We start from the raw sequence: 19709 nt of genomic DNA, 5'->3' as shown, positions 1-19709 counted from the left end.
AATCATAAAATATGCTTTTTATTTTCAGTTGCAGGTCTTTGAAGTACCCTGTTTCACAAAAAAATGTTATTCTGCAAGTATTAGAACTGGCTGCAAGATAATAAACATACTACATAATTAAAATATAGGTTCCAAAACTGTTATTGCACAGCACACAAAGCACATCAGCCTAAAATTAAAAGAGCTTGTGTGTGAAATCATTGCATTTTTAAGGGGCACGTATTAATATAAATGTTTGCTGGTGATGCCTAAATCCATATTAGATGCTGCTTACCCTTTTCAGTATCCGTGCTGTGGATGGTGAAGAAGTCGATGATGCGAGAGGTGAAGTCCAGGGTGACGTGTGTGGCGTCCTGCATCACAGTCACACAGTGTCTGTCCCCATAGCTGGCCCTAGGCATGCCCCCACTGAACAGCACAAAGGGGGCCCTGGAATAATCAAAGGAACACAAGGCACTCTGACACTTAACCCTAGAACTACCAAGTCCTGTCAATTTCACAGTTACTTCACTGAAGTTGTGAAAGATGCGCAGCGGCATGGTCATGGCTGTGTATTGGCATGGTCACTAACAAACAAACCCCGCAATCACTTCCTACTTAAACCTGCGGGCGCGGCTAAAATGACAGCTGTTTAATTCGGCAATTGTCTGTCAACTCTAGCTAATTTCAATTTGTTCAATAGTGTCTTATCTTATTTTCCACTTGTCCCATTTTACAGGGTACAGTACCTGGCATCCACCAACTGCTTTGTTTTTGAAGTCTGAAAATAGCCTGTCTGTCAGTTCAAACTAATCTGACCCCATCCACTGTACCTGTCCGCTTTCCCAGACCTAATTGGAAATTAATGTGTTTTGAAAGGCACAGGACCAAGCACGCACCATGGGAAGTACTTTGATTAATTATGTGTGTCATTTGTTTACACTGATCTCTGATTTCCTCTGAGTAATAAAAACCACTGACATAAATGGCACATCAGACCTAGCCAATGAAATCAATTCTTTTTCAGGTACAGCAGTCATGGACAGTGTCATGCAGTGTATGAGGTAAGAATCAACAACATAGTGGTGCAACAAATACAGACCTGCACATGTGTGCACAAAAATGCAGACACTTGTGTGGTAAATGTATTGAGAAAGTACAGAAGCTTACAACTTGCATAAACTGATTATTAGTACATTTTGCATCAGCAGTTCTGATTTAGTTTGTTATTCATTGCTATCTACTTTATGCAGCATATTTACATATATTCATGATATCCAGGGTACTGTTTCCACAATGTAACAAGCACATATATAAATTTATATTTTCCATGTTTGCCTTTTAAAGAAGGTACAGAGTAGAAAGAATGGCACATTATGGATAATTAATTCCATTTCTGGTTATTTTTAAAATCAACACCTGCAAAATTTAAACATAACCCCTTTTTTGACAGTTTCTGGCAGCTGAAAGGTGTAATGTAGACAACCTGGAAGATGTTAAACGGAACCTAGGGGTACTGAAATACTCAGTGATGTATCTCACAATGTCGTTTTCATTTTATGTTTCCGCCTAATATTTGTTTCTATGTTTTCTAAAAGAAATTTAACGAGCGTTTGAAAGGAACCCAAGGCAGAGTGTGGCTTTGGACATACCACACACACACACACACGCACACACACACACACACACACACACACAAGTCAATGGAACATGAAGGACTAATAAATGCTTGGTACATCCAGCCAAACACTTTCCCTGGGTATGCGTTTTTTTTCCCCGTACAAAATCAGCCTGGGGGCCTTTTTAAATGTACCTTTCTGCCTGTTACAAGAGATACTGATACAAACCCCGATTCTGTCATTCTCCACAGGATCTTGTTGATGGCCTTGCAGGGGAAGGGCCCTGGGAGGTAGAGAGCGGCAGAATGACTTTCTCAGATGAAACCTCATCAAACAAAACAGTTTCCTGGCAGACATGGGCAGATTATTGCTCTGTAGCATGGCTAACCACGTGTTGTCACAGATCCCAACAGGCAGGGAAAAGCTCAGTAACCTCCTGCAATCAGAGCCATTACCATATGTGAAAAAAGCACTTATTTTTTATTTGTCCATTTAAAAGCACACGTAAGAGCTTCACCACACTGCACTTGAATCTTTATGCCAGTCCACCGTTAAGTGTGATTTAATGAGATACGTTACGAGACACACAATGCTTTATTCAAAGCGTACACTAAACTCATATCTGTCATTTCTGTCTGGAGCTGATTGTATGGTATGGTGAAGTTAACAGACCGTTGTGTGCGGGGGTATCTGCTTATCACCATATGGTGCAAAAGAGTTGATAGGTGGTTGTGGGTGGGGGTGCCTATATCTCACCGCATGGTGTAATGAAGTTGACGGGCGGCTGTGGGTTGGAGTATCTGGGGCTCGCTGCATGGTGTGATGGATTTTTATGGGCTGTTGTGTGTGTGTGTGTGTGTGTGTGTGTGCGTGCGCACAGAGGGTGTCTGGCTCTCACCATATGGTGTGACAGAGTTGACAGGCTGCTGTGTGCGGGGGCTGCTGCTGTCGACGGTCCACACCGCATAGCTCCCGTCGCTGTGGGAACTGACGAAGGTCTTTCCACTGCGCTCCCAGCCAAGGCTCTCCAACTGCTACAAGCACAGGCAGGGGGGACAGGACACCCACAGTCAGTTAGTTACGCACAGCCAGTTCACTTGGAGCTCCACAGAGGAACAGGCAAGGTTACACCTGGGGCTGAAATGACCATTGCCCACGCATTTATTAACAAACAGAATGTTGGTGCTGGCTGGCAGCCTTTTCTCCTTAATTTCAGCCAGATATTTACTCTACCTTAGGAACCAACCAGCAATGGTACGGTATTTGAATTTTGCAGAAAATTCAGCCCTGAGTTTTGAATTGCAGATTAATGTACCCAAACTAAAAAACACAGAATGCTTTCCTTGTCAAAATATCAAAGTTCTATTCCATCTTGTCTGCCATCACCTAGAATAACATCTGATTGCTGCTTCACCATTAATATGCCCATACTGGTAGCAGGATTTATGTTAGCACCGACCACATGTCGTTGCTCTTCTACATGTTCTTGAAAACATACTGCAGAACTTGTGAATTGAGAAAGATGTTTTTTTCTCATTGCAGTAGGCTGCCCTGCCAAATCTCTGTATAAAGGCACAACAGGTGAGTGTGTGTGTGTGTGTGTGTGTGTGTGTGTGTGTGTGTGTGTGTGTGTGTGTGAGGGGCAAGAGAAAGGGAAGACACACCTGTTTACCCAGGAAGAGGCTGTCCACTTGTCGAGTACTGAGGTCCCACAGAACCACCAGCCCTCTGCTGTAGCCAATGAGGATTTTTTCAGGGCACTGAGGGTGTTCCTGAAGTGACTCCACTGGCCCAAGAGACTTCCCACACTTGTAGTCCTCTGGGGCACTACCAGCATACAGAGGAATCCTCCATCAGTGCAATTAGAGGCCTGCACATGGTTGCCATTACCACAAACTCCCCTCTCACTTACATGTGTCAGATTACACCTGGCAAGCTTTCCATCATAACACTTCAGAGTTAGTTTCCAGAAATCCATCCTTAATGATGATCTAAGACATCTGGGCCCTATCCTCTCTGGAGCTGCTCACATTATGTACAGCAACACCAAGGGGAAACTCAATTGCACTGGCGTTGACTTCAAAACGATCACATGTGCTGATCTTATGATAAACATTGTATCACAGGCTCACACTGAAGCGGCAGCGAGCAGATTCCAGCACGACAATCCAAAAGTTTGAGCAACAGTGTAAAGAGAACCTTTGTCAACAATCGCCCCACTGTCAATCTGACACTTCACAGCGCTGTTCCAGTGCACCCTGGCTCCACTGCAACGAGGGGTTGCTTTTGGGATTCACTCCCTGGCCAGAAGAAGCAAGCACCTGGATGTGTACTCAGCTGTTTTGCCAAGCCCAGCAGAACTCAGATTACCCTCATTACCCTGCATTAAGATAAAGCCCCTGGTTTAATCCCTGGGGGGACTCAGCGTTTCCACCCACAAAGGTCAGCACTCTGTAAAGCAAATGAACAGTTAAAAGGCTCCAGGTCCAAATCTGCGACAGTCTAACCCCCCGCAGTGGCCCATTCACCATTTAGATGAGCTTTGGCTCCAAGTCAGTGACACGCTTCGTTTAAAAAAAAAATGCTGTGTAAAGGGGATGTCACAGCATCCAAACAGCATATGCAGAAGGGAGGAATCAATCAGAGTGAGAGAGTGAAGGATCCTTTATCTTGGAGGGAAAGTAGGCACTCTGCATTTTTTCCTGGTCTGGCAAAAGACTCTGATCATCACTCCAAAGTGTCTTACTATGGTGTTTGGATTATAGAGCTTTTAGTTCATGCAGCAAGCACAGAACTAGGTCATATGTGATGCAGTATACGCAAAGTACACCACCTTGTTCTTGTGCAGCATCTTGGGTGGAGTGCTGGACCCATCTGTAGTTGTAGCCTATTCCACAGGAGGTAACGTGTACACCACACATACAGTATAGGACTGAGGTACTCTGTCTTTCTTAAAAGGTAGGAAGGAGATGAGAAGAAACTGGAATATTGTACAAGCCTCTCAGTCAGGTAGAACAAGCCGAGAAAGGACAGACCTCACACAACAGGAACACCTAAACACAGAGTCAGTGGTCGGTTTTAAAAGGAGAAAGGCATGTGTCTTAAAAAACTTACGATTGCTTAATAGGTAACATTTAAAACATGGGAGTAACAAAAGAGAAAAATAATTCAGAGCAAATCATAGGAAGTTGTCTGAAAAATTCAACCCAATTTCTGGTATAGACCAGAAAACATATTATCATTTTACGAAAAGCAATTTTGAATAGACTCAAGAACTCCAGCCCCCTGCCCAGTGATGGCCCTGTAAAGCCTATATTTTTGTGCTCAAATGCCTCCTCTGTTGTGAGCAATGCGGGGGGTTGGCAGTTGATACAAAGGCACTTTGTTCAGGAGAGATCCACAGCGAACACATACTTATTAACAAGAGAGGCTGCTTATTCCTCCATATGAGGTCAGCTAATGAGTGCTTTAGGGTCCTCTCTCAGCAGCCAAGAAAATCTCCCATTGCACTGCCAGGCTTCATTTATGTCATGGCACAACAGCGCCTGTAATTTACTTCAAAATTCAGCAAGGTCCTTCAGATGGAGACAGAAAAATAGCTGCTTTAGACGTCTTTTAATTGGTATCTTTAAAAAGAAAATGTGCACTCCAGAAAGGTGTACAGCTTTATCCAGATACAAGCTTACACAATACAACAGCAATGGCTGCACTGTGGTGACATAGTGGTATATGTCAGTGACATAAAAACATGCACTTGCAACCAGACGTTTGCAGGTGCAATTCCTTGATACAGTGTCATGCCATTGAGAGAGGTACTTGCAGTCATGTAAACTGATTAGAAATGTAAGCTATGCAAGTCACTGGATGAGAAAAACTGCCATGCTAAGACATACAACAGCCTGGAAGCTCAAAATCTTTTCATATTCTGAAATGTAGATACTGGCCATTCCATTTATAAAAATCAAATCACCAGAATGTGACCTGAATGACTTTAGAGGGAAATTACTATAGGTTGGAATTTATTTGGAGGGAGAATTTAAAGAACAGGAGGACCCAGACAGGGGTAAAGGGACAAAAACACATATGGGAGTTGGGGTAGATTCAATGCACTGAGATGGTTCATCACCAAGGTGCAAAGCTGCTGAAGCCATCAAGAATAGATTTCCCCACTGACAGAAAAAAAACAAGGAAAGAACAAAGGCCCAGAATGGGTTAAACTTAATAAAAGGTCTCCTCTGCTTCATTAATATTAAAATAAAAAGCTTAGTGAACATGGAGATCTACACCTCTTATTTCATCCTACACATGTTAATTATATAATCTGCCCACTAGCTGGGTCATCTGCCTCTTTTTTCAGATCCGATGGACTGAAGAAAGACACCACAAACTAGACTCCCAGCCAATGGAAACTTAACCTCAGATTTGTAACTTTTGTTATTTCAGTTGTCTTCCATTTCTCTTCAGGGAAAAATTTATTTGGAAGGAGAAAGTTGTCTCTTTTTGATCTTTCTGACTGGTAACAAAAATAATAAAACCAATACCAACAGTACCATATTATTTTCATTAGGCTGGTTCATACATAGTACTTATCACTTTTACACAATCAATATTAGACTGGCTCCAAACGTGTCAGCCACCAGGTTGACAATCACAAACCACAGATCTGGTTTGCCCCCATGGAGCACATTTCCTCCGAAATCGGAGAACACACTCTCAGTTCTCAGTGTACTCATAGTGCAGTCCAAGTGCAGGCCCAAAGCAACCCCACAGAGACTCTCCTCGTCCCCATTCCTAAACGTACAGCATTGCACGCCCAGATATCGAGAGTGCGAGGGAGACCCCGAGCCAAGTAGTCCCTCGCTGCTTGCCTACGGGCTGCAGACAAATCAGTCCAAGGACACATGGCTGAGCTTCAGCTTTACTCTGTGGATCCTGTTCCCCTTCAGAGCATGGCTTTAAATTCTCATTTCCCCCACAGACCCGACTCCCAAAGCAAAAACAACCCTGTTACTACACTCTCACTGACATTACAAAGTACAAAAAATTACCTGGGCATGAAATTATGAGGTTCATTATAGAAGTTATACATTAAAAACACACAACAGATAGCTGTAGGGCCTTCTTGTGCCAACTGTGCCTATTCCTGAAATCAGAGCAGAGCAGATATAGAAATAAGTGAGAAAAAGCCCCTATATTCATTTATTTATTCAGTGTAAAGAGCTGGCATTATACAGATTAATATTAAATACAAAATCTTATGCTAAGGCTGTTAAGGTTAAGTGCATTACACAAGGACAAAGCAGCAGTCCTACCCTCTGCCCCAGTTGCCTAACAACTGCTGCCCACGGTGAGAGGGGGGCTTAGGTGAGGCCAGGATGGAGAAAGCAGATGAGAGGATACAGTTATGTCACGGGGGGGCCAAGCAAAGCAGAGAGACTGCAGGAGCCTCGGTGTCTGTAACGCCGCTCACAGAGGGGCAGCACCCCTGTACTTCCCAAAAATAGACACTGTGCTTCTTAATCTTCACTGCTGCACCTGCCAAATCCAGACAGTGCAGCTGCCACACCTAGATTCTGGACTTCTCAAGGGTGGATAATGCACTTCTCACACCTGGATAATATGCTTCCCAAATCTGGATGCAGTATTCCCCAGACTCCCTGACTCTATGTCCAAAATCCAAATGCTGTACTGTATTTCCCAAACCCTGATATTTTAAATCCCAAACCCGGATATCATACTCTCCAAACCTAGATACTACGCTTCCCAGGACACAGAATCTGGAACTCTACTCAAAGCCCAAGACAGCCCCAACCCCCTCAAGAAACTCCAGGAGGAGGAGCTGGCCAGAAGAGGAAAACCAGTTTATGCACTTTACAAGATTCATGCTGTAACGATGAAATACGGACTTTCAGTGCGTGCGGCTAACGTCAGGCTCCATTAGACCTGAATGACATCTTATGCTTATGGGACTCATTGCAAGGAGGTTTAGAATGAATTATGTAACCGACCAGAAAAAAAAACAACTAAATATAATGCTCCATGATGCATACAAATCAAAGATGTTTTTGGCCAGTTACACACACACACACAATGTGGTAACAAAGGGCGGTCTCTGGTGTTTGATACACAGGGGCCATACAAAGTGTGCAGTCAGAAACACACAGCTGCACACTGTGGAAATTCTTATTCTTCTCGACTATCCCAGGAGCAGTCGGTAAAAGACAGTGTTTTGACAGGGAAAGATGGCCGCTCACCTCTGCATGATCTCCTCATGGAACAGAGACCTGGTGTCCAGCAAACGGAGGCTTGGCAGCTCCAGGAAGTGGACCCCCCCGCCCTCTGTGCCCACACACAGCACCTCACAGCTGGTCATCAGCAGGAGAACTGTCACGCGGGCGGAGCTATGGCAGAGAACACAGCCTGTGGTCCTTAAGTGGTCACTACATGCTAGGCAGTCCTGAGCTTACAAAACCTATCCCAGAGGGACTGCATCTGAGAGCCATCTATTGTGGTTCTATGACAGACTAAAACTGCAGGAAATGTTTGTCTGAAGGAGCTGGGCATTTATTTACCAGCCTCAAAGGGGCCTTTTATTTAGTGGGTGCACTCAGCAAATCCACTCTCCCTGGGCTTCACTTAATCCCTGGGACTTTTTTTCCCCCCACAGAACATATAATACAATTTAAATTCCAGCTAGCTACAAAGCCACAAAGCACTGTTGTCTGACGAACAGTGCCCTTTACTAAACTACAAGCAAAACTACTATAAAATATTAGACATCACAATTTCCAATTTAAAGAACATTTTCATAGCTACTAAGATGAGGAAAAACAGACAGATATAAGGGGAGAGAGTGTGTGACATGTGCAATGTGCTGCAAGACAACATCGGGCCTTAACCACAAGCTGGACACAGGCGGCTGGCAAGACAGGGACCTGTCCTCACCTGCTGCTCTCGAAGCCTGGCCGAACCGGTAGCGTGACACTGTGGATCTCCTGCAGGTACGAGCAGCTCTGTCTCTGGCTGATCTCCCAAAGGTGCAATGTGTTGTCATCCAGAAGGGTCACTAGCCGCCCCTACAATACCGCACCCATCAATCAATCACCTGAGTGACACGAAGGCAAACTGGGCAGCAGATGACATTCAAACATTTCACACCTCCATTTGGCCAATGTGATTTTTGGAGTGTAAATGTAGCCAGGCCAATCAATATGCATCTAGCCTCTATGAATAATCAGTGATTATTGCTGCCATTGCGCAATAAGACCCAGTTCAGGAAAGATAAACTTATTCGCCAAGTAGTTACATTATACTGTTTGTCTCAGCAGTTCAAACAGAGACATTGGAACAGGACTTGCAAAATGAAGCACGGAAAAGTTGCACACTGCAGCAGCTGTGAGCTCTTCCTGTGCTGCTCACAGTAAAACAGATGGACATTTCCAGCAGAAGGTATCCTTCCAGCTAATGTTGAAAGAAGACAATACCACTCAAAAAGGTGTTTTTTTTTTCTATTCTGTATGAGGAAGAGTCTTACCTGATATTTTGACCTTACCTCACCATACAGGAAGTGCAGCTGTGTGACAGCAGTTGCATCTTTGTGTATACCTGTGAACTCCACGCCAGGGGCTCCATAGCTGAGAGGAGAGTGCAGTCAAGGAAATGGATGCCACTTTTAATGGCCCAACCTCCCCCGCTCCTTGCCTGTGATACAATTTCACCAGTCCCTTTTACCAAACCACCCAGAAGATCACGATGCTTAGAGATGCCATACAACACAGTCACTGTCCGTGCCATTCAGTTATCCAATTTAGAATGTGTGGTGCGACAGTGGCAGAGGTCACAATCAACACAGGACACACTGATGTGTTCTGAATTGTAATTGGCTCATGAACACCATATACTCTTGGAGCAGAAGCCTGGACTTAACCAACCAACAAGACAACAGCTCATGGCATCCCTAAATTGAACTCAGTGTTACAGCTGAGCACAGGGTTTTCCTGCTCACAGCTGAGCACTGTTATGTAGTTTCAGATCAATCTTCCAAAAAGGCAGATGTACATTCTCAGGCACAACTCAGTATTGGCTTGGTTGCAATGTAGATTCTCCAAGGCCTACACCTGGCAGACATTATATCTGTCAGCACTGTCAAAGAACACTCGCATTCAGAGATGCGTCATGGATGCAAAGCAAAGGCTGTTTAGGGCTGTAATTACGAAAATGAGAGTCAGAACAAATTATCCCAATTAACATGTCTTTGAGGCGCTGCAATGTGTAAGCAAAAACGCCAACCATAACAATGTGGTCACTGTCATTGTATGGTGAGAGGGGGTTATGAGGGAGAAGTAACTGCTGGAGAGGTAAACATACAATTTCCCACATTAGATAATTCAAAGTCGTGAACAATATTGTGAAATTCAATGATACCTTTGATTTACATTTGAGAGAATGAATAGGTCTTATCATGATGTAACATGAAATTTAAAGAATAATAGCGGGGGATCCTCTGATTTCAGGTACACATCCTGACAAATGAAACTAATGCTCCGTCTGGGCCGACAGAGTACACCTTAAAACAATTTTTATTTTGTTTGTATTTTCATAGTGCTCTTCCTTGCAGTTCCCCTCCATGGGAAAGGGCTTTATAAGATAAGATTCCTGTCCCACAGGCAATTGCTGGTCCTTTTGCCGGATGTTAAGCCAGAGCTGAGGCCAAGTCTGCCTGAGTCAACGGCCCAGGCTAAACCTGGATGCTAAGACATGGATGGCATCAGACACATGCCAGCGTGTTCAGAACTCTACCGCAGACCTCTGATGGGACTGTTGGCCACCTGACTGCCCCATGGGCCTGCAAGCCTGAGTATGAGAAAAACACAGCACCCACAGCTTCTCTCCTGTCCTTTTCATACAACCCAGTCAATGGTCAGAAGCATGAGGACCCACTGTTTGGTCTGTGTAGCTAACTTGAAGTAAATCTCCCAATGAGAACAACTGCAAACCTCCAGCCTTATTACACTGTACAGACTATAGCCCATCTAAGGTGTTATTACACCAGAGCATGTTTGCATTTAAATGCACAGTGCCTGACCTTACCATTGCCTGCCTATTAGTGGTCTGAGTTACATATTTATACCCAGTCTGTCTGCAGCCGGTTCACCAAATCAGACACCTACAGTAGATAAAGAAGACAAAAAAGAAAGTACATATAATATCAAGAACTTAACTGCCAAATCATCAAATATTATTTGTGTCTAAGGAAAGAGACAATCTGACAAATGACAGGAGAAAGGAACATGGACCTATATAGCATGCAGGAGTACACTCATTAAGAAGCTTGGTTTTATAAATCTGTGTCTGGATTTGTGGTTATAGAATAAAGAGGACAACAATAAGTGTGGGACCAATAAACACTGTGGTATCCTCAAGGAGAATTACCCAGTACAAAAGCAGATTAATGGATGCAATACAACGCTGGGGCCTTGAGGTCTAGACAGAAAAAAAATTGCATCTAATCTATCCTCCTAAAAGATTTGTTTTCAGTGGAGCCACTCCAAAATGCAGCAAATATCCTTAGCACTAATGCAAACAGCCTTCACTCTAGAAACGCCCACTGCATTTCAAAAAATGAAAATGCCTTCCTCTTTCCTTTTTTTCTGGTCCATTATTTATTGTAAGAGCAATAACCGAACTTGGAAATTTAATTGGATTCTGAGAACAAAGGCGGTTCAAATTATGCAGGGCCTGATGCAGAACTCTGGGCCTTGCCAGTGGAATGTGCTGGGTGTTTCAGGGATTAACAGGGAAGAGGAGAGAATACAGCTGGATCACTCTTAACATCTCACAGACCAGTCCTGATTATTCCGTGGGTCATTAATCATTAATCCAAAGGGATTCATTATTTGAAAGCACCGAGCTCCCTCCTCAAACATTCCTCCAACTGGAAATCAACATGGGAGGCAAGTCCTACATCAGATGTTCTTGTTTTCCACATGTGAGCACTTCCAGCTGTCTCCTGCATGATCAGAGTTTTCCAAAAGGAGGAACAAGAGCGGCAAAACACTGCCTCAGTCGAGACGGGAATTAGGTCGAACTGGCCGCCCTGAGTCACGGCAAGCCACAAGGTCCTCTCAGAAAATCAGCGCAATGGGTATCTTTAGCTACAAGGATACGATACAGCAACTTTATTCCAAGTAACAGACCGATTGTGTAAAGATGACATTTAAAGAGGCAGAGGGTAGTTTCCTGTTTGAATGTCACAGCAGTTCAACCTATGTGTTTCTCCATCTTCTCTACTTCTCACCAGACAGAGACCAAACTCTCCATTACAGCCATGCTATCACATTATTGTACAAATACATTACACAACAACACTTTACATGCTTGCCACCACATTTCTGTGCACATGCATCACACAAGAGGACAGGAACCATTACATGCTTACCACCACATTACTCTGCATACCCATTACAAAAAGACAGTAGCGAATATGCCACTTCATTTCCACTGTCAATATTCATTATACAGTGAATATAACTTCATTACTACCACATTACCATATGCATTAAAATAATTGATGGAGTTTATTCATGCACACCTTCATCTGTAACCAACAGGACTATCCAGTACATATCAAGCTTTAACGGCAACATCAGACAACAACACACAAAAATAAAAGAATAGAGAGGGATCAGTATGAAGAAATTAAACTGATGAAGTATAAGTTTAAGGGCGAAAGCAGTCACCCCACCCAGCCTCGAACCTGGGTCTATGGGGTACCAACCCTGCAGCTTGACCAAAAGGCCAAAGATCCAGGCTCAGTATGGCAGTCAAAGCGCATACTCAACCGTAGTGACAGCACTCTGTCACACTGCCCTCCCCTTCGAGAAGCGCGCCCATGCGCTTCACGCACAGAGGCGTCCCTCACGCATTCCCCCAAGATACTTCTCCATCCCAGGGTGCCCCACTCACTAGTGCTTCACCCATCTCTGGGGTCCCTCACAGCGGGGTCATCCTAAGCTGGGGGTCCCTAATACGGCTCACACACTGGGCACACCTCCGATGGCCTCACGGCAAGCCATCCCACTGCTAACACCATATGTAGCGAAGGGCGAGAGCAATCACCCCACCTGGCCTCGAACCCGAATCTACAGGGTACCAACCCTGCAGCTTGACCACAATGCCAAAGAGCCAGGCTCGTTGGTATGGCAGTCAAAGCGCACACTCAACCGTAGTGACAGCACTCTGTCACACACCCCAAAGTCATATTCTGGCTGTGAAAGAGTAAGCAAAATGGCAGAGGTAATAATTTGGCACAAGCCTCATGCCTCTTAATATCTATGATCATTATTATTATTATTTCCATACTTATTTCATTAGTAGATACTTTTCCCCACAGTGATTTCGATCACAGTTTGAAGAGCACTTAACCAGAAAGTACTCAATCACAACTCAGACAATCCAAAGCAATATTTCTGGCAATGTCTGCTGTACCCAAATCCTGGCTAGTGAAGCACGCATTTCAACATGCATTTCTGAAAATTATATCCTAGTGATGTAGCTGCCCCCATGGTGGCCTTGGCAACCATTTCTGACATGTCTTCATAGAGACCGAGCCCATCCAGAAAGCTTCCCAAGAATTTCCTCTCTTTACAGGGGGTGCACTGGGAGCAGAACAATATCCACATTCCTCTAGGTTGTACCGCACTTTGTCCATAGCTCGCAGCACTGTGAAGCCGCCTACTAGATTTCATACATCCTCCATCTGTTTTGTCACGAAGTCCCTTATTCTGTGCTTTAAATCTGAGGCTGCAGCAAATAACTATTTTTGCACTATCAAATCACTTCCACAAAGACATACGGAGTGCAGTAACGAACAGACCATCAACAAATACCTTTTGTCGTTTTACAAAAGACTTTTGTCGTTTTGCACTGTTGACTTCTTTTTGAAGCCACCACTTTTTTTGCTGGTAACTTCCAGGATAACTCCCTGCACAAGAACGTCAGAGGGACTAGACTTGGCCAAAAAGCTGACAGTGAACTTGACCCACTAGCTTCCATGCACCCCCCCCCCCCCCCCAAAAGCAGCCTGGCCAGACTTCAGGGCAATGGAGATCAGAGCATTCTCCTCTTTGATGTCCTACCCACACATCTGGCTGCACAGCATTCTCAGATAACAGCAGAGAGGTTCTCTGCAGGGCCTATTCACATTTCTGATCTTTTTTACACAGAAGCAGAGGTGCTTTAAAACATCAGCTCCTTGCATATTGGGCATAGGTGAAGCAAAGCAGTTAGAAAATTAGTCATGTTACCAGATGCTGGGTGGGGTATTACTGTCAAACCAGTGAGCCAGATCAGCAAACTGAAATGCTTCAGCAAATCTCCAGCTGTACAAACCGATCAAATATAAAGTGTAAGCAATGCAAGACACACTGTATAAGCAAATAAACTCAATATTGAGTACTGTCATTCAATATTCATGTTCATGTATTCACTTGTGTAATAATACTGCTGTTTTGTATTTCTCTAAGCAAATGCTGCCAATCACCTATAAATACTGAATGACAAACCCTCACACTTTGTTCTTCATTTAGTTCTATCCTTACAAGTGAGGAAAGGAAGATTAGACATTATCTAAAGGTATAAACACACAGCTTTGTCCAGCCATGGGACTCTTTTTACCTGTGTTTGTATTTGTTCAGAAGTACCTTTAAATGTTGAAAATTACAATGATTTTGAAAAGCTGAAAAAAAAAAAACAACACAGAAGGGCATAGGTACCCACAATAAAATTACACGTAATTACCATGTGGGAAGAGGGATGTGAGCAGGAGCTCCAGGTCAACTGCACCAGCCAGACCCACAGCATTAAGGGAAAATGGGGCAGGTCGGTGGGTGTCTAGTCCATAGCATCAACATTTCCCCATCAGCTTAAGGGGTCTAAACACATTGAATAGCACGCATAAAGCATCTCACAGACTAATAAACAAGACAATGTCCTAATGAGTTTGTCCGGTTGTCTGAAGGGTATGTCTAAGCATTCTCGGAAAAAGTCGCGGGTCTGTGAGAGTCCTACGGGGAGGGCAGAGACACAGTTCAGCTGCTCTGTTCTGCTCTGCTCTGCTTGTGCACACAGGCTGACCACAGCCACAGCCACAGGGAATTCACAACCCAGACCCACAAAAACACCCAGCGGCAGCCACTTCCTTCACAGCCACTCAGATTTCACTCTTTTATACCCTTCGCCAGGCAGCGAGGCATCCCTGCAAACACTCCGACGGATCCTGCAAGAAATTCAGACAGCGAGAGGTGGAAAGCATATTTGCCTGTCGTCAGCACTGCAGGCACCGCCGGTGCTGCTAACAGCATTCCTGAGCAGGATAAACCCCCGACTTCAGGCGCTTCCTCATTTATCATTATCGTGTACTGCATGTGCTTGGCAGATGTCTCATCCAGGGCTTATCCTGGCAGCATTTTTACATATTCTGCAATTATACACCTGGAGAGTTAGAGGCAATTTAGTTTCAACGTCCGGCTGTAAGTGACAGTAACTCTCAGTCGTCAGTGAGAATGTAATGCCTTTCCCTGCAACCAAATGGTTTTGTAAACCCCAGATGTCCTCAGAAAGCAGCCTGGTGCAATACAAGATCAAGATGGTTTAATACTTGGGGCAGCACCTCGTTTCACCTGGATCTGGACACAGATCCAGACCAGGGTAGATCCTCCTCTGAACATTAGCGGTCACACGCATTTTAGGCTCTGACAGGAACCTCTTATCACACAGGTGTCTTGCCCACTTTCCCTCATTGTCCCAAGCACTTTGGGAGACATCAGTCAGGAGCAAGTTTTGGTACACACACGCAACTCTCCAGAGGGGCATTTGGTGTGAGCTTTCAGGACTCTTAGGCATTTCCAGATTCTGCATGGCATTCTTTTACTCTACCTGGGGCTATCATGTTCCAGTCAAAACATTCCAATGGTTTACTTTATTTACTATAATTACAGCACTGCATGAGATGGAAGTGTGTATTACCAGCCTTAAATATAGATGCTCCAGTAATACCAGGTTTGCACTGTAGTCTACTCCATATATTATCCATACATTGTAGTTACCTCCCTCTACATACACTACACACACACACACACACACAAAAACCCTGCCTCACATGTAATGCATCACATGCAAGTTCTAAGAAAGATGGAACAGTGCACATCAGAATAAAATAAATAATTGAGGGATAAGAGGTGAATACTGGGGAAAAGGCGTGAAAAGATAAAATGACAGCATTTTAAAATGGTATAAAAATTACAAAATATTTCACGACGCTGACTAAAGTCACTGAAAGGAGGTCTCAGATACGCCATGTAAGAAAGGCACTGACAGAGTCGGCATTTTGCTTCGGCTCCAGCCCAGTTTCTATGGAGATGGCACTTTCTTGATGAAAGCCTTGCAGAATAACCCCAGGGAGACATTGTTAGCCTTCTGTTACATCTCAGCGAGTGTCCATAACTATGTTAACACTCAATCCACCTAAAGCACAGATGACACACAAGAACAACCAACAGTTATATGGCAGGCAGAGGCCAAACCATCCAAACTCACTCAATTCCATCTCTTAATACCATTATTCCTGTAATGTTTTGTGTATTAGCTTTGCATTGATTTTGGTGCAGAATGCGCACACCCGAAATAGACTATTCAACATCGTCAACTGCAAGCGGATGAAATTGCCTTTCAGAGGAGCAATAAACTTAAATGAGTGCCTCCATACAACTGTAAATTATTTAACAGTGAGCAGTGAATACAACAAAACAATTCCACTGTCAATGCTGGTTTCAGACCAAGGGATTACAGCCGCATGGGGGGGGGGGGACTGACAGCATCACTACAGAAAGGATACACTTTGACTGCTCCAGATTTGGTGCCGATGGCCATGAGCCGCAGCTCGGGGTCATACGCAAGCGCACTGGGCTGGCTGGGAAATCCATGTTCAACCATCTGGGGAAAAGAATAGAGGAGACAAGGATCCACCTTTGCATCAGCGGCTGGTGGAAGTTCTACCATATCACAATTCTCATTCTCAACATAAAAAATTTCAAAGGTGGTCAAATTTGTCTTTGCCTGTGTTTACAGTTACAACATATTACTTAACTCGGTTAATTATTTTGAATTTTCTTTCTCTATCAAACCATTTCTCCCTCTATAGGCTCGAGGAGATTCACTACAGGACTATGATATGACATGATCTATTGGAATAAAGACAGAAAGGCGGAGTCTGCAAGATTAACAGAAACAACCATTAAACCAGAGGAAAAAAATCTGACTCTAAATTTCGCTAATTTAGCTTTCGACAATCTTTAGATGGGAGAAAAAGCGTTGGTCATTTATGGCCCAGATAATGTAGCTTTTAAGCAGAAATCAATACACACTCATTGCAGTAAACCCTGATATTTCACAGTCAGAGGGCAATGGTACTGAAGTAGTTGCAGTGCCAAACCATCAGGCCTGAAGGCCATCATGCAGGTGCAAACCTGGAAGTATAGCACCGGGGGGGGGACCAGACCCGTCTGTGACTTTACACACACAGGGCTGATGCTACTACTTTAGAACGCCTTCAGTGGTGGCCATTATGTATCACTATCAGTCCTCTTTGAACATGTTGGCCTGTGAGGAGGTTTAAACCCGATGCTTGCTGCTTCCATTTGCAAGTAAAATAAAACTGATAACTGCAAGCTGAAAGAGACTCTCTCTCTCTCTCTCTCTCTCTCTCTCACACACACACACACACACACACACACACACACACACACACACAAACAGTGATAACAGCCCACTTTCTGCTGAAGAGCCACTACACAGTGACAGTGAGCAGCAGCTGGCACACTCTAGGTCATCTGTCAGTCATCCATCAGAGAAGCAGTACAGCGTCAGGCCTCACATTGTGCCATGCAGTGCCCGGGGCCCGGGGCCCCACAGCTCCACAATGAGGCATTTCAGCCTCCTGATCTCACAGTAGCGTGGACTGGTGCTGCCATCAGCCTCACCTCTGAGAGACGCCACCCACCCGCTGCAGGATGGCCAGCAGCTGCAGTGTACACACACCTGTTTCCCCTGTGCAGATCTTGGCTTTGAAGAACGCAGGAAGGAGGACTAGCGTGCTCCTTCCTTCTCCCGCCAAGTCAAAGATCCCCACGGATACAGAACAACTTTTTTGAGCCTTTTCAAGTCTGTTTTGCTTCTTGTTGCAGAAAGCTACTTCCAACTCCTCCAAAATGCTTGTTTTAACGTTTTACATCATTTGAACGTGTGAAAAGAAATATTCAGCATATGCAGTAGCTATTACTAAACATGATAACTTTTAGGTAAGAACTGAGTGATTTGGAATGCTATTTTCACGTAAAAATTGAATTTGAATCACAAAGGAACCTCACATATGAGATGTAAATTCGTAATTTCCCGCATGACCAAAATAGGTTTTTACGTTTCCCCACAACGTTTAGACGTTTATATGGTTGGAAATCAGAAGGTCTACCACATCAAAACTTACTGTGTATTCAAACTTCTTCCACTTAAAAAACATCCACTGCGTTGATGGCAAGAGGGGTACCACAGATACCTGCGCACTGATGAAATCTAATTCAAATAAACAAACATAAGAGTTGCAGTCCTATTTTTTCCACATTGTAGAGTTTTATTCCTATAATCAAAACAAATGTTAACTAAAATGTATGGCTATCTCCTTCTCTACAAAGTTTATTTATTTAATTATTTATTATTTTTCATGAGGACAAATAGCGAATGAATTAATTTGTTAAACCTCGCTCCGTAGGCAAAAGTTCAACAAGAGAAAAACGTACACAGGAAACTGAATGATTCGATCAGCTTATCTCCCGGCTAGGATGAGCTGCTCAGTATCTCCAGCATTAGGCTGCAGTTAGATGTTGCAACCGAAACAAGGCTTTGTAGTCTTTGCTGGTGCAACCCACGATTCTATCAAATCCCCCGTTCTTTCGGTAGACTACTCTGAAACATCAAAATACGAGTCATTTGCTCGTTGTCTTAATGCGTGCGAACGGATTTATTTTATGTGAACGGGACTGCTGGTTTTAAAAAAGTTCATTTGGCTATACAAATGCCGCATTTATCAGTAACGGAACAGATCTTTAAAATGAGTCAAATAAGAACCAGCGAGCTGTAATACATGCAAAACATATGCAATTTGCAGCTTCTGGGAAAGAATGAGATGACAATAAATCGGAGCGGATATTAAATATTATCTTCTTACACAAACTACTGTATTGATACAACACGAGCTGAAATGCCTGCTCTCGAAGTAAAAGGGGGTGTTTCTATTCATGTTTCACCTTACCTTTTTGAATGCAAAGAGGTCCTGTTTGATTTTTTCTCTTTGTGGGTCATTTCCCTGCCGTCTAAACCTAAACTTCATCATCCTTGGACCAGCGGAAACGTATCAGAAACGGAGGAAAGAATACTTGATATTTCTTCAAGTTTATGTCTGAACACAAACCGATCACACGCAAGCTCCTGATTCTTTGTATTCACTTCTCACAAGCTGCAACTGCGGCTATGTTTTTGTCGCTCAACCGCACTGAGAGGTCAAGAGGACCACGCTAAAGAGATCCAATCAAGCGCCAGTAATGACGTGACCAGGATCCCTAACACGCCCACAGTGACTGCATGTTCATACACCCTGAACACTCCCTGCACTCCAAAGAAGTGGATAGATTTTGTTGCAACTGGCGGCCACTGCAACCAATAGGATCGGCCGAAATGTCTCCCTCACGCCAACCAAGAAAACATCGTATTGGGTGTTGTTAAGGATTGATAAATACACCTTCTCTTGCCCAAATCTCGACGGGTGAAACTTGTATTCTAGCAGTGCTATGTGTGTAGTAATGCAGTTATTTCGAAACAATAATAAATTAGCTATGGCATGCTGCTGCATGTAACCACAACTCACCCAATCAAACAAAAGCTGCCCGTTCTTTTAGCGCGGGTGTGAAACAATTTCATTCATAAGTAGCAAGTTAGTTAACATTATAGTGGAAACAGTTGTGCCCGATCTTAAAATAATACCAAACAATTTTATTTTTGTTT

At 43.8% G+C, this 19709-nt stretch overlaps 1 protein-coding gene across 1 annotated transcript in view; it reads right to left on the bottom strand.

Moving 5' to 3' along the window:
• Positions 1 to 19184, bottom strand: part of llgl1 (LLGL scribble cell polarity complex component 1) — a 37580-nt gene extending 18396 nt beyond the window's left edge. The window contains exons 1-9 of the mRNA XM_036552748.1: positions 18961 to 19184; positions 16492 to 16589; positions 9151 to 9232; positions 8544 to 8674; positions 7853 to 7999; positions 3263 to 3425; positions 2497 to 2632; positions 1827 to 1881; positions 275 to 429 (exon numbers count right to left, since the gene is read on the bottom strand). Coding sequence (XP_036408641.1) covers positions 275 to 429; positions 1827 to 1881; positions 2497 to 2632; positions 3263 to 3425; positions 7853 to 7999; positions 8544 to 8674; positions 9151 to 9232; positions 16492 to 16589; positions 18961 to 19041 — 1048 coding nt within the window. The 5' untranslated portion in view covers positions 19042 to 19184. The remainder of the gene's footprint in view (positions 1 to 274; positions 430 to 1826; positions 1882 to 2496; positions 2633 to 3262; positions 3426 to 7852; positions 8000 to 8543; positions 8675 to 9150; positions 9233 to 16491; positions 16590 to 18960) is intronic.
• Positions 19185 to 19709: the final 525 nt, after the last annotated feature.

This window comes from Megalops cyprinoides, chromosome 19 (assembly GCF_013368585.1).
Source record: "Megalops cyprinoides isolate fMegCyp1 chromosome 19, fMegCyp1.pri, whole genome shotgun sequence".
Classification (NCBI taxonomy): Eukaryota; Metazoa; Chordata; class Actinopteri; order Elopiformes; family Megalopidae; genus Megalops; species Megalops cyprinoides.
The sequence above is the reverse complement of the archived record's forward strand: the minus strand, read 5'-3'. Positions and strand labels throughout refer to the sequence as shown.